The sequence below is a fragment of the Hemibagrus wyckioides genome, linkage group LG01 (genome assembly GCF_019097595.1).
Source record: "Hemibagrus wyckioides isolate EC202008001 linkage group LG01, SWU_Hwy_1.0, whole genome shotgun sequence".
NCBI classification, from domain to species: Eukaryota; Metazoa; Chordata; class Actinopteri; order Siluriformes; family Bagridae; genus Hemibagrus; species Hemibagrus wyckioides.
Genome location: NC_080710.1, coordinates 33,820,399 through 33,835,779, shown reverse-complemented (window position 1 = coordinate 33,835,779; position 15,381 = coordinate 33,820,399). Strand labels below are relative to the sequence as shown.

At 43.1% G+C, this 15,381-nt stretch overlaps 1 protein-coding gene across 1 annotated transcript in view; it reads left to right on the top strand.

The window, feature by feature from the left end:
* Positions 1-2,047, top strand: part of nubp2 (nucleotide binding protein 2 (MinD homolog, E. coli)) — a 23,690-nt gene extending 21,643 nt beyond the window's left edge. Inside the window, exons 5-7 of the mRNA XM_058391200.1 lie at positions 1,289-1,399; positions 1,518-1,587; positions 1,667-2,047. Coding sequence (XP_058247183.1) covers positions 1,289-1,399; positions 1,518-1,587; positions 1,667-1,803 — 318 coding nt within the window. The 3' untranslated portion in view covers positions 1,804-2,047. The remainder of the gene's footprint in view (positions 1-1,288; positions 1,400-1,517; positions 1,588-1,666) is intronic.
* The last annotated feature ends 13,334 nt before the right edge of the window (positions 2,048-15,381 follow it).

The following is a 15,381-nucleotide window of genomic DNA, read 5'->3' as shown; positions in this document are numbered from 1 at the left end:
CAACTCATCATACGCCTTCTGCTTGGCCTTAGACACCTCCCTCTTCACTCTGTGCTGTAACTCCTTGTATTCCTGTCTATTCTCTTCAGTCCTGTCCATGTCCCACTTCTTCTTGTCTAACCTCTTCCTCTGAATACTATCCTTAACTTCCTCATTCCACCACCAAGTCTCCAATGTTCTTTCCTCCTTCCAGATGACACACCCAGCACCTTTCTTCCTGTCTCCCTGATCACTTCTGCTGTAGTTTCCCAGTCATCTGGCAGCACTACCTGACCACCCAGAGCCTGCCTCAACTTCTGTCTAAATTCCTCACAACATTCCTCCTTTTTCAGCTTCCACCACTTGGTTTTCTTCTCCATCTCTATCTTTGACCTCTGCTTACAGACCATCAGATTCATCCTACACACCACCATCCTATGCTGTCTGGCTACACTCTCTCCCACTACCACTTTACAGTCACTAATCTCTTTCAGATTGTCTCTTCTACATAGGATGTAGTCTACCTGTGTGCTCCTACCTCCACTCTTGTAAGTCACTCTATGCTCCTCCCTCTTCTGAAAATAAGTGTTAACCACAGCCATGTCCATCCTCTTAGCAAAGTCCACTACCATCTGTCCTTCAAGGTTCCTTTCCTTAACTCCAAACTTGCCCATCACCTCCTCATCACCTGTGTTCCCCTCACCAACATGTCCATTAAAATCTGCTCCTATCACCACTCTCTCCCCCGTGGGAATACTCTCTATCACCTCATCTAATTCACTCCAGAATCTCTCTTTCTCCTCTAACTCAGAACCTACCTGTGGGGCATAACCACTAACAACATTCAACATCACCCCTTCAACCTCTAACTTCAGACTCATCACCCTGTCTGACACTCTCATCACCTCCAGAACATTCCTCACAAACTCCTCCTTCAGGACCACACCTACCCCATTTCTCTTACTATCCACCCCATAATAAAACAGCTTGAATCCTGCTCCTATACTACGAGCCTTGCTCCCCTTCCCCCTGGTCTCCTGTACACACAGTATATCCACCTTCCTTCTCTCCATCATATCAGCCAGCTCTCTACCTTTCCCTGTCATAGTACCAACATTCAGAGTTCCTATTCTCAGTCCTACACTCTTACCTTTCCTCTTCTCTCTCTGTCTGCACACTCTCCTCCCTCCTCTACTTCTTCGACCAACAGTAGCCCAATTTCCACCAGTGCCCTGTAGGTCAACGGCGCCGATCGCACAATATGCCAAAACTGCGTGTAATAAATCTGCTGTGTGTGTGTGTGTGTAAGGCGGTATCTACAGGAGATGTCCGGCGTGAGATTACCTTCTGTAAGAAGACGGGTGTGAAGATTTTGGGCATAGTGGAGAACATGAGTGGCTTCGTGTGTCCTCACTGCACTGTAAGACACACACACACACACACCTGCCTATTAGGATAAAAATCCAAAGGCACCTTTTCTGGCCCAGAAATTAGCCCCGCCCCCTATTACACCTAATCCACCCATTACGTGTGTGTAGGAATGCACCAGTATCTTCTCTAAAGGAGGAGGAGATGAACTCGCCAAGCTCACAGGATCAAAGTTCCTGGGTGAGTCTCACAGAGAACATGGGACCACGCTAAGGCAATAAAGTCAGTACATGTATAATGTGTGTGTGTGTGTGTGTAGGCTCTGTGCCGCTGGACCCTCTCCTGAGTGCGAGTGTGGATGAAGGCTGTGATTTCCTGCAGGCGTTTCCAGAGAGCGCCACCTACAGCTCCATCAGACACATCGCAGATACACTGCTGAAGAGCCTGGAGCACTGATACCCTTCATCATCATCATCATCACTATAGTGACTGAACAGTGTACAGGAGCAGGAGTGTGGAAACGCTGACTCAACACACACACACACACACTTGGACACATGACAAACATTGTTCTGGACTTGTATATCTGCTGAGTGTAAAGTACACACATGTTTGTGTCATGGGTTTGATGGTGTGTGTGTGAGTAAACTGCGCATAGAGAAATATTTCTAATAAAGTAAAAGTGTGTGTTTTGTGGTCATTTCTCTCAACTTCATTGTTTTTTTTTAGAGGAACAGCTTCCTGTCTGTGTGTAACCAATATTTTGTTTTTAAAAACACTTTGTGGACCTGTACAGTCCGGCTTTGGGTTTGAGATCTAAAGATGAATCTGAGAATTTCAGCATCAGACGTGTAAGAACATGACACCTTCGGTAACAAAGCACCCAGCTTTAAGTGAGTATTGGAACAGATAGAGTTTTGAATAACACTAATATTTGCAGACGTCAGTGCTGTGACTCACTAACACCAAACTGTCAGTGCTGGAGCCGAGGTTCTGATGGATCAAGTCAAGCTTTTATTGTCTTTTCAGTCAGATATAGCCGACGCAGTACACTCTGAAATGAGACCACAGGACCTTGGTGCTACACACAACAACATAACACAGAGCTTAGGACAGAAGATCAGTTGTCTTCATACAGTGCTGCATAAAGTGCCAATGTGTGCAAACAGTGCAGGACACAAAATACACAATATAGATAGAATAGTGCCGAAAAATGTGCACTGTCTTGCCAAAAGTTTTGGGACACCCCTCAGGTGTTGTTTTTCAGGGGTTGGGCTCCGCCCCTTAGTTCCAGTGAAAGGAACTCTTAATGCTTCAGCTTCATACCAAGACATTTTGGACAATTTCATGCTCTTTGTGGGAACAGTTTGGGGATGACCCCTTCCTGTTCCAACATGACTGTACACCAGTGACCAAAGCAAGGTCCATAAAGACATGGATGAGTGAGTTTGGTGTGGAGGAACTTGACTGGTACAGTTGACGAACCAAAACATTAAAAAAAAAAAAACAATTTTATATAGCCTGACTCTGGATTTCTGTTTTTTCTTTGCTGGATAACAGTACTGCTATGATGTCCACACGCATCACCTTCACCGTTCATCTTTTCTGCTGATCTCTGCTGTTTGTGGCAGAGTTGGGCATCTGACAGTGTTTTCTTCTGCATCATGTGAAGGGGTCTCGGTCTCAGGGCCTCTTTTCTTTGTGAAAATGTCATAAATGCTATTTTCTGACTTTGGCCTGCTCGTGATCAGCATAAAATAAATTAAAGACGGGCCTCTAATAAAACTCAATAAGCCTTTGCATCATTGCAGTGGGGAAAATGGAAAAAAAAAGAAAATGGCTGCGTCACTGTGCACCATGTTAAAAAACCTGATTTGATTGCATGAATGTGAGTTATAGTATTTATTTTCATGTTTTTTTAAGTGTTTCTATTCAAAGTTATTATTATTCATGTTGTTGTTTTTTATTTTTAAAACAGCATAAATTAATTTTAGAACATTTTCCTGTTTTAATTTTGTTTGTCCGCCTTTTTCAGATTAAAATCTAACAGGTAAGGAAATATTCAATTTGAGAAAACAAACACACAGTTTAGAAGTTTACACAGATCAAAGGTGTAGTATCAGAGGTGTGAGGATCGGTGGTGTGAGGATCAGAGGTGTGTTTCAGTGGTATGAAGATCAGAGGTGTGAGGATCGGTGGTGTGAGGATCAGAGGTGTGAGGATCAGAGGTGTGAGGATCGGTGGTGTGAGGGTCAGAGGTGTGAGGATCGGTGGTGTGAGGATCAGAGGTGTGAGGATCGGTGGTGTGAAGATCAGAGGTGTGAGGATCGGTGGTGTGAGGATCAGAGGTGTGAGGATCGGTGGTGTGAAGATCAGAGGTGTGAGGATCGGTGGTGTGAGGATCAGAGGTGTGAGGATCAGAGGTGTGAGGATCGGTGGTGTGAGCATCAGAGGTGTGTTTCAGTGGTGTGAGGATCAGAGGTGTGTTTCAATGGTGTGAGGATCAGAGGTGTGTTTCAATGGTGTGAGGATTGGTGGTGTGAGGATCAGAGGTGTGAGGATCAGAGGTGTGTTTCAATGGTGTGAGGATCAGTGGTGTGAAGATCAGAGGTGTGAGGATCAGAGGTGTGAGGATCGGTGGTGTGAGGATCAGTGGTGTGAAGATCAGAGGTGTGAGGATCAGAGGTGTGAGGATCGGTGGTGTGAGCATCAGAGGTGTGTTTCAGTGGTGTGAGGATCAGAGGTGTGAGGATCGGTGGTGTGAGCATCAGAGGTGTGTTTCAGTGGTGTGAGGATCAGAGGTGTGTTTCAATGGTGTGAGGATCAGAGGTGTGTTTCAATGGTGTGAGGATCAGAGGTGTGAGGATCAGAGGTGTGAGGATCAGAGGTGTGAGGATCAGAGGTGTGAGGATCAGAGGTGTGAGGATCAGAGGTGTGAGGATCAGTGGTGTGAAGATCAGAGGTGTGAGGATCAGAGGTGTGAGGATCAGTGGTGTGAGGATCAGAGGTGTGAAGATCAGAGGTGTGTTTCATGAAAAATCATGAAAAATATTGGTAATTGTGGCTCCATCTAATTAAAATGCAGAAATTTACATATTTAAGAGAACAATAATATACACTAATAATAATAATATACACTAATAATAATAATATACACTAATAATAATAATAATATACACTAATAATAATAATATACACTAATAATAATAATATACATTACTCACAAAAAGTTCAGGATATTGGGCTTTCGAGTGAAATTTCAGGATGCACCTAAAATGCACTATAACCTTTCCAGGTGAACTTAATTTGACCTTCTCTACACTTCTGAATGCACATGTCCAACTGTTCAGTGTTTCAGTACTTTTTGCAGAACTTGCTGTTCTCTAACAAGGTGCTTAACGGCAAAATTCACAACTGGTGTTTGATCCATGAATCCACCAATAAATTTTCTGGTTCCATTAGAATTGGTATTTAAACAGTCCTCTTCATCATGCTGTTCACATTTTGACATCATGAGACCAAGACCACACCTAACAACTGATCAACAGAACCTCACCATTGTGAGGCTTCAAACAGGATGTTCTCAGAGGGAAGTGGCCACTGAGCTTAAAGTGTCACAGAGTGTCATCAGCAGGTTGGGACAGAGATACAGAGAGACTGGAAGAGTCACAGAAAGACATAGAAGTGGACGTCCTTTGGCCACATCCCCCGTTGATGACCGCTTCATTGTGAACAGTGCCCTGCGGAACCGGATGATGAAGGCCACTCAACTCCAGGCACATTTAAGGGAGGTGAGAGGAACCCAAGTGTCATGTCAGACCATTCAAAACCGTTTACATCAGCGCGGTCTGCGTGCTAGATGACCTGCAAGGGTGCCTGACCACACCACCAGGCACAGGCGTCGGGCCAGGGGGCATTTACACTGGACGAGGGACCGGTGGGCCTCAGTGCTGTTCTCTGATGAAAGTCGATTCACGTTGACCAGAAATGATGGACCCAACGAGGTTGGAGACGTCAAGGAGAGCGCTATGCTTCAGCCACTGTTGTGGTGGTGTTACAGTCTGGGCAGGTGTGTCCACTCAATACAGAACTGACCTACATCTTGTGAATGGTACAGTGACAAGCCAATACTACCTGAATAACATCATTAATCCAGTCATTGTGCCCCTGCATGAACAACACAGGCCTAATTTCCTCTTCATGGACGACAATGCTCCAGCTCATCGAGGAGCATCATTAGGGAATGGCTGCTGGAGGCTGGGGTACCTCAAATGGAGTGGCCTGCACTTTCTCCTGACCTGAATCCCACAGAAAACCTCTGGGATCAGCCGAGTGGCCGTGTAGAGGCTCGTAACCCCGCACCCCAGAACCTCAATGACCTGAGGGCCGCCCTTCAAGAAGAGTGGAATGCCATGCCTCAGCAGACAATAAGTCGACTCGTGAACAGCATGAGACGTCGTGGTCAAGCTGTAATTGATGGTCAAGGGCACATGACAGATTATTGAGACATTGAGATTTTTTGTTGTGGTATACCCACCACTGTTGTTGGATTTTGTTTCAGTAAATTGTTTGAGATGAGGAAATCACCACTGCAGCTTCTACTTAAATGCCCTACTTTCATGATATAATATCACTGTAGTGTGAACTTTTCACATTTTCCATAAATTTCACCCAAAAGCCAAATATCCTTAACTTTTTCTGAGTAGTGTATATCATACAATGAACAGGCATAACATTATGACCACCTGCCTTACATTGTGTTGGTCCCCCTTTTGCTGCCAGAACAGCTCTGACCTGTCCTGCACGGTGTATTCTGTCCCCTTTCTATCAGAACCAGCATTAACTTCAACAAGACCACTGGATCAGATCTCCAAAACTGCAGCTCTTGTGGGGTGTTCCCGGTCTGCAGTGGTCAGTATCTATCAAAAGTGGTCCAAGAAAGGAACAGTGGTGAACCACCGACAGGGTCATGGACGGTCAAGGCTCATTGATGCACATGGGGAGTGAAGGCTGGACCGTGTGATCCGATCCAACAGACGAGCTACTGTTGCTCAAATTGCTGAAGAAGTTAATGCTGGTTCTGATAGAAAGGGGTCAGAATACACAGTGCAGGACGGGTCAGGGCTGTTTGGGGACCAAAAAGGGGGACCAACACAATATTAGGCAGGTGGTCATACTGTTTCTGTAAAGTCTCTCTGGTTGTTGAACACAGTCTTTCCTCTCCCTCGCTCTGTTTTAAGTTGATGTTGCTGTGCTTATGATTTCTTCTTCCATTTTTGGTTTGATGATGTGTTGAGGACCGCTCAATCTACGAATCAGGAAATCGCGGAGTGTAAATGACCAACATCAGCGACGCACTGCCTAATTGGCTATTTCCAGAGGCAGGTAATTGGTGTGTTTGACTTGAAGCGGCTTTGTGCAGACCGATCAGTAAACGAGGTCAAACTACCACAAGAGTGTCTTAAGAGTGTGCACTAGAATATGCACTAGCGTCACTCTCGCGATACTTTGGCAGACGGACGCTTTCACCCAAAGCAATTTACAATAGATAAAATCAAACGTGCTGTGACATGTCTCGTTTAGTCTAACACAGTACATGGAGCATGTTTTTTAAAATAATAAATAAAAAGAATAAAAAGTTGATAGAGAGTGCTAGTGTTAGTGGGTCAAGATTTTTATATAATAAATAAAATAAATAATAGAAGCAGAATAGTGTCAGGAACTGCTGGACTGTTCCCTGCCAGGCCTGAGGAGGGCGCTGGCAGGTGAATCCGAGAAGCCTGCTTGTTCATGTGTCTTTCAAGTTATACCTGTCCTATCGTTCTCTCTCCTGAGTGTCACCTGTAACCAGTTTACCCTAATGTCTTTCCCTATATATAGGGATCCTTCTGTGTATGTCCTTGTCCATGATGGTTTAACCTGCGTGTTAACTGTTGCATGTTCCGTGGTTCCTGTCCGTCTATGATCCTGTTTGTATCTAGGTTCCGTCTTTATTATTTTCCAGTTAATCACACCACGTCTCGTCTTTCGTCTGTTTCCCCATGTCGTGTCTTCATGGTTCAATAAAAGCAGCGCTTCGCCGGATCCTGTGTCTGAGTCTGCATTTAGTCGCGTGTTGGCATGTGCACGCACACCACGGCCGGCCGGGTTCGAGCCCCGCCTAGGGCGAGGATCCCGGCCGTGACAAATAGACAGTGTAAGTGTTAGAGGGTCAAGATCTTTTTTTAATAAATAAAAATTAATTATTAATTAGGCTAACTATCGCCTAAGAAGTTCACTTTGTGCAAACTAATGGTGTTAACAAGATATATTTTAAAAAGAAATATAATAGAAGTTTTAACAGAGCAATGTTGCAACATGTTAGAGATTGGGATAGAGTACTACTGCTGCAAGTGCTCCTACTGCTGAACTTGAGGTGGTGGACAGGTCAGTGTTTAAATCAGAGCAGGAACCTTCAGGTACAGTTTAAGCTAAGCTAAACTAAACATACAGGCTATATTCTTAGAACAACATGTGCTTTTATAATTTATAAGATCACCAGTAGTTGGACTGTAATATACAATTAATATAAGTATATTAGTATATAGTATTATAAATCTAGCCATGGGGTCACAGTCCAGTGACTTCTGCGCCAGTCCCAAGCCCGGATAAATAGAGAGGGTTGCGTCAGGAAGGGCATCCGGCGTAAAACATTGCCAAATTTAACCATGCAAATCGTCAGTACTCTAAATGTCATACCGGATCAGTCGAGGCCCGGGTTAACAACGACCGCCATCGGCACCATTGACCTACAGGGCGCTGGTGGAAATTGGGCTATGCTAACAGCATAACAGGGTTTTAGAGAGTGAGAAGATGCCTGAGGAATGGAGAAGAAGTGTATTAGTGCCGATCTTTAAGAATAAGGGTGATGTGCAGAGTTGCAGCAACTATAGGGGGATAAAGTTGATGAGCCACACAATGAAGCTATGGGAAAGAGTAGTGGAAGCTAGGTTAAGGAAGGTAGTGGAAATTTGTGAGCAGCAGTATGGCTTCATGCCCAGAAAGAGCACAACAGATGCAATTTTTGCTCTGAGAATGTTGATGGAGAAGTATAGGGATGGTCAGAGAGAGCTGCACTGTGTGTTTGTAGACTTGGAGAAAGCGTATGACAGGGTGCCAAGAGAAGAGCTGTGGTACTGTATGAGGAAGTCAGGAGTAGCAGAGAAGTATGTCAGAGTGGTGCAGGACATGTATGAGAGGAGCAGGACAGTGGTGAGGTGTGCTGTAGGGCAGACAGAGGAGTTCAGAGTGGAGGTGGGACTGCATCAGGGATCGGCTCTGAGCCCCTTCCTGTTTGCTATGGTGATGGACCAGTTGTCAGGGGAGGTCAGACAGGAGTCTCCTTGGACAATGATGTTTGCAGATGACATTGTGATCTGTAGTGAGAGCAGGGAGCAGGTGGAGGAAACCTGGAGAGGTGGAGGTTTGCACTGGAGAGAAGAGGAATGACAGTCAGTCGTAGTAAGACTGAGTCCATGTGTGTGAATGACAGGGAGGGAAGTGGAACAGTAAGATTACAGGGTGAAGAGGTGAAGAAGGTACAGGAGTTTAAGTACTTGGGGTCAACAGTCCAGAGTAATGGAGAGTGTGGGAAAGAGGTAAAGAAGCGAGTGCAGGCAGGTTGGAATGGGTGGAGAAAGGTGTCAGGAGTTCTGTGTGAAAGAAAAATATCAGCGAGAATCAAGGGGAAGGTGATACAGGACAGTGGTGAGACCGGCCATGCTGTATGGTTTAGAGACAGTGCCACTGAGACAGAGACAGGAGTCAGAGCTGGAGGTAGCAGAGCTGAAGATGTTGAGGTTCTCTTTGGGAGGGACACGGTTGGACAGGATTAGGAACAAGTACATCAGAGGGACAGCTCATGTTGGACGTTTGGGGGACAAAGTTAGGGAGGACAGATTAAGATGGTTTGGACATGTCCAGAGGAGGGAGAGTGAGTATATTGGTAGGAGAATGTTGGACATGGAGCTGCCAGGCAGGAGGAAAAGAGGAAGGCCAAAGAGGAGGAATATGGATGGAATAAATGAGGAGATGAAGCTAGTGGGTGTAAGTGTTGAGGATGCAGGAGACGGGTGGAGAGAGATGATTCACTGTGGAGACCCCTGAAGGGAAAAGCCAAAAGACAAAAAAGAAGTATATAGTATTATAGTTTCAGAGGACAATAATATTAATAGAATCCTGATGATTTTTCCTTCATCTGCAGGTTCACGGATCTTAAATATTAAAGTTTGCACCTGCCTGTGATATTCTAATGAACATAGCTGGTCCTATTTTTCAACAAAAACAAACCAGAAAACTAATTTAAACCATCCTGACCTTGTCAATACGTACACTGTATAAATACATACATTAATAGTTAGTTGTGCCCTGACCAAAAGACTTGTCTGGACTTGATAGACCAAAAATTGGCTTTGTGTAAGATGATCTGTTATGTTCAGTACTGATAAAACTGTATTCTATTCTATTATAGATATTGACTGAAGTGTTTAGTCAAACAGAGAGAAAGAAATGACAGAAACATCAGGCACATATAATATATATATATTTATATTCTCTTACATACATGTGTCTGATAAACGGAGGCACAGACTTCACAACAGACAGATAAAATATAATAAATACACCACAGTTCAAGAGCTAGGACACATCCACTTATGCATATAACCTGACATGATGCAGTTGAAAAGCAAACCAAGTCTAAATTTTGTTCTACTTTTTAGAAACTGTTACTGCAAAGTCTGGTAAGTCTCATCATTCCTTAACTTTCACCAAAACCTGCCATGCTTCAGGATCTGCAGTTTTAGGATCCTGTTGTTTGTAGATTTGGTTGAGAAACCATGTTCATTATCCTGATCCAACATTTAGATATAATAAAAATTGCCTAAAAATAATTCCTCCTGGATTTTTTTTCCCTGCTCTTTCTGTCTTTCTCTCTCTCAGGTTTCATGGTGTTTGTGTCTATGTGGCTTTGCAAAGTCCTAATCCTGCTGTCTCTGTTAGTAGCATTTAACATCTACAACAAAATCTTCAGGAAACAGCAGATAACTGAAAGTAAGAATTTATTACTTACTAGTTTGGAAAGTGATCACAGTATCTGAGTCCATATTCAGTACAGAGTAAATGCTGAAATGTGAAGACATGCTGGAGAACATGCAGGAGAACATGTAGGAGAACATGTAGGAGAACATGCAGGAGAACAGCTATATAATGCCCTGTCTAAAGCTTCTGTGGTGATGTAAGTGCAGTGATCACCTGAGTGCCATTTTCCTCCACAGATCAGGAAACTCTGTAAACCTGGATTAGAAGCAGAAGATGGTTGAATGCTCTCCTCCATGCCAACAACTCATCCATCCTGAACCAGCAGAAAAACATAACCATCACCAGCAGATGAACAGAGAAAACAATCCACACATTCTTTTACAAACTTAACCAGCCTCATGCTTCATGCAGATTTCTTAATGAAACCAGCACTCAGTTTTCTCTCTAGTTGTTTCTCTTAAGCTTTATTTTTAATATTAAAAAATACTGAAATAGTTAATTGCAGCTTATATCATCATCATCTTCAACTTCATCATCATCCTGCTTTTAAAGAAATCATTTGTGTAAATGTAGCTAAGTCAGGTTTTTGTTTTAGTTTAGTGAACATTCTCAAAACCTGAAAATTTATTTCATGTATTGTTAAATGTAGTTGGAAAGTGTTGAGATTATGGTGGGGAATTTAATTGGACTGACATGCGGTCAACTCACACGCAGCAGCGCATTAGCGGCAAAGACCGCTTGATATTGGTGCTGTTAAGATGTGTTTTAATGTTCTCTCTTTTTCTTTTGTTTAGTTAGCAAAGTCAGAAGTCATGTAATTTGAGTTTAATTGTGTTTAAAAAAAAAAAGCTTAATACCATGTTACCGCTAGTTTGCTTATGAGTAGTTCATGTTTTCGGTCGTGAAAAGATGAATTTCTGACGTTTATTCTGACAGATTTAGCTTCATTAGCCATATTGTCTGGTTGCTACAGGGAGTTGAGAGAAAGAGAAAGAGCCTGCTGGTTCTTGTGGTCAGAAGGTTTAATAGCTGCAGTTAAGCCCCTGAGGAAGCAGCAATTTCTGATTTTTACACATAATAAATCAACCACTTTTTGCTATTAAAAGAATAAAGGCAATAAAAATGATTATTGTTTCATGTGTCAGTGTTGATGTACCTACACACTATATGAATAATGAATCTATGAAAGAATTAATGAAAGAACTGATAAATGGGATGAATTAACTTGCACTGTAGTAATTTATACGAATCTGCTTTGATCAACACTTACAGTTTTATTTACTTTTATCCTAGTCCTAAACCTATGACTTCATAGGCAAGGCTTGTGTAGGTGTATAAATGACAGTAAGTTTACTGTGGTATGGTCAGATGAAGTGCTTGTGAACTGGACAGTGAAGGTGCTTGCTTGTACACTGGGAAATCTTTTATTTAGTGTGGTATGGAAGATTTGTATTAAGGAACAGAACTTGTTCAACAGTGCTGGGGCTAAGTCTATTTCTTTTTTTATGTATTACTCTTCCTGCCTTTGAGAATATTCTCTCATGTGGGACTGAGGAGGCAGGAGTGCACAAACATTCCAAGGCAAGGTGATGAAGATGTGGATAGACAGCATTTTGAAGAGCCCAGAAATGCAGGGGATCTTCTGTACGTGGAATGTTTGGGTCACTGTGGTACCGTTGACTGGCTGCAGAATCCTACAGTTTTAAAACGTGTCAGGTGTCATACAACATGCTCTTAGTCTCATATACAGACATCTTTGTTAGAAGCCTCAGGAGGTTGTTGCACAATTGCAAAGCCCTGTCATCATCAACCTGTGAGCTTTTTGAGCTGACTGCATGCCTCAACATTTTTATAAGAGGAGTCACCTTTGACCCTGACACTCTCTTCTCCTCTGATAATTCTGTGGAAGCCTCATTGAAGTGGCACGGTAAACTTTCCAACCCCGAGTAGAACTGTGGATAGCCGATCCTTTTCATTTATAAAATGACGTGTCACTGACAGATACGCATCCATCTGCAAAGACATCCACATGTCTGATGTCAGGCCTACAGCTTTAGCCTTTTTCACCTCTTCTTTTACCTTCTCTTTGGCCTTCTTGTATATATCCTTAACCATTTTCTTTAATGACTGATGAGAGGGAATAATGAAGGTTGGCTCTAAAGAAATCTCCCTAAATCCAACACCTTTAACAGCTGTAAATGGCTGGTAATCTTTCACAATCATGTTGACCAAGACCTCATCAATCTTTTTTTTTCTAGTTCCTGCAATACAGTAAAGTATTTATAATATAAATGCAGTAATAAAAACTGCTAAAAAACTATAAAATCTGACAGTGTTCCCCAGTGCCAATAAATTCACACACCAAAAGTCTTCCTCTGCAGTGTTGTGTATTTACAGGCTTTACTCTCTCATTATTTGATCCAGAAGAAGCAGCATGTAGATCTCTTTATAGCTGTACAGTTTTACTCACTGCCGTCTCTGTGAAGGTACAATTTTAGGTCATGATTCTTCCTCCATACATGATACAGTTCCACTGGGTCCAACAGAATCAGTCCACAGTAAACTGTAAACAGGGCTGAAAAGTAGACTGAAGAGTGGAAATATAGAGGAGTGGAGAATGGTTACTGATTTGAGAAGTCATTAATAAAAATATATACACTATATTGCCAAAAGTATTCTCTCACCCATCCAAATAATCAGAATCAGGTGTTCCAATCACTTCCATGGCCACAGGTGTATAAAATCAAGCATCTAGGCATGCAGACTGTTTTTACAAACATTTGTGAAAGAATGGGTCGCTCTCAGGAGCTCAGTGAATTCCAGCGTGGAACTGTGATAGGATGCCACCTGTGCAACAAATCCAGTCGTGAAATTTCCTCGCTCCTAAATATTCCACAGTCAACTGTCAGCTGTATTATAAGAACGTGGAAGTGTTTGGGAACGACAGCAACTCAGCCACGAAGTGGTAGGCCACGTAAACTGACGGAGCGGGGTCAGCGGATGCTGAGGCGCATAGTGCGAAGAGGTCGCCAACTTTCTGCAGAGTCAATCGCTACAGACCTCCAAACTTCATGTGGCCTTCAGATGAGCTCAAGAACAGTGCGCAGAGAGCTTCATGGAATGGGTTTCCATGGCCGAGCAGCTGCATCCAAGCCATACATCACCAAGTGCAATGCAAAGCGTCGGATGCAGTGGTGTAAAGCACGCCGCCACTGGACTCTAGAGCAGTGGAGACGCGTTCTCTGGAGGGACGAATCACGCTTCTCCATCTGGCAATCTGATGGACGAGTCTGGGTTTGGCGGTTGCCAGGAGAACGGTACTTGTCTGACTGCATTGTGCCAAGTGTAAAGTTTGGTGGAGGGGGGATTATGGTGTGGGGTTGTTTTTCAGGAGCTGGGCTTGGCCCCTTAGTTCCAGTGAAAGGAACTCTGAATGCTTCAGCATACCAAGACATTTTGGACAATTCCATGCTCCCAACTTTGTGGGAACAGTTTGGAGCTGGCCCCTTCCTCTTCCAACATGACTGTGCACCAGTGACCAAAGCAAGGTCCATAAAGACATGGATGACAGAGTCTGGTGTGGAGGAACTTGACTGGCCTGCACAGAGTCCTGACCTCAACCCCATAGAACACCTTTGGGATGAATTAGAGCGGAGACTGAGAGCCAGGCCTTCTCGTCCAACATCAGTGTGTGACCTCACAAATGCGCTTCTGGAAGAATGGTCAAAAATTCCCATAAACACACTCCTAAACCTTGTGGACAGCCTTCCCTGAAGAGTTGAAGCTGTTATAGCTGCAAAGGGTGGACCGACGTCATATTGAACCCTATGGATTAGGAATGGGATGTCACTTAAGTTCATATGCGAGTCAAGGCAGGTGAGCGAATACTTTTGGCAATATAGTGTATGTATATATATATATATATATATATGATGTGCTAATCTAATGTCCGGTTTGATAAAATTTTGCCCACAGTGAATGAATAGGAGGAGCATTGGGAGAATATGGTTTCCATGGTAATTGTATTAAATATGGTTTAATACACTAATATGGTTAGAAAGGATACCAAGTCAGATCTTCTGGAGCTTCTTTTTCATTTAAAGGGATTTACAACTAAATTGGGTTACCTAGCAATTTGTAGATGTGGTTTCTCTATGCAGTCACCCGGCTAACTCTCATCATCTAGGGATTAAACATGACTGGACAAAGCAAGAGATGTGCTTCAGGTCATTGTCCATCTGCACACTGTAAAAACTAACGTATGACAGTATTAAACATCTTGAACTTGAATCATTTGTTCTCTTCTGCTATTCATGAAAAGTTTCCTACAACATTTACTCAACCCTGTTGCCTGAACACATTCTCCACTATGAAGTACTGTATTTGGAATAAAGTCACAACTTCAACAGAAAGCTGGTCATCAGATCCAACTGCAGATCATGTGAGGAAGAAAATAAGTTATTTCATTTTTAGCGCATTCACCTAGCGCCTCAGGGATATGAGGTTTGATTCCCGTCTTCACCTTGCGCATGCAAAGTTCTCCCTGTGCTTCGGAGGTTTCCTCTAGGTACGTTGGTTTCCTACCCCAGTCCAAAGACATGCTTTGTAGGCTACTTGGCATCTCCAAAGTTGTCGGAAGTGTGTGAACGGGTGTGTGAGTGTACATATGATTGACACCCTGTCCATGGGGCTCACCTTCTGGTACCCACTGTTAAACTCCAGGACTCCAGGTTCCCTGCGTCCCTGTTTGAGATAAGTGGTACAGAAATTAGATAGATGGATGGATTCTGAAATTGATTCACAAGGTCAATTAAACTACAACCCTGTTAACCAAATTGTAGATTTCAAGTACATGATATGGTTTAGTTACTAAGGGGTGCCCACACTTTTTCAGCTTGTGAGCTACTTTTAAAATGACAGAGTAAAAATGATCTATCTACATTACAAAAGCTAAAC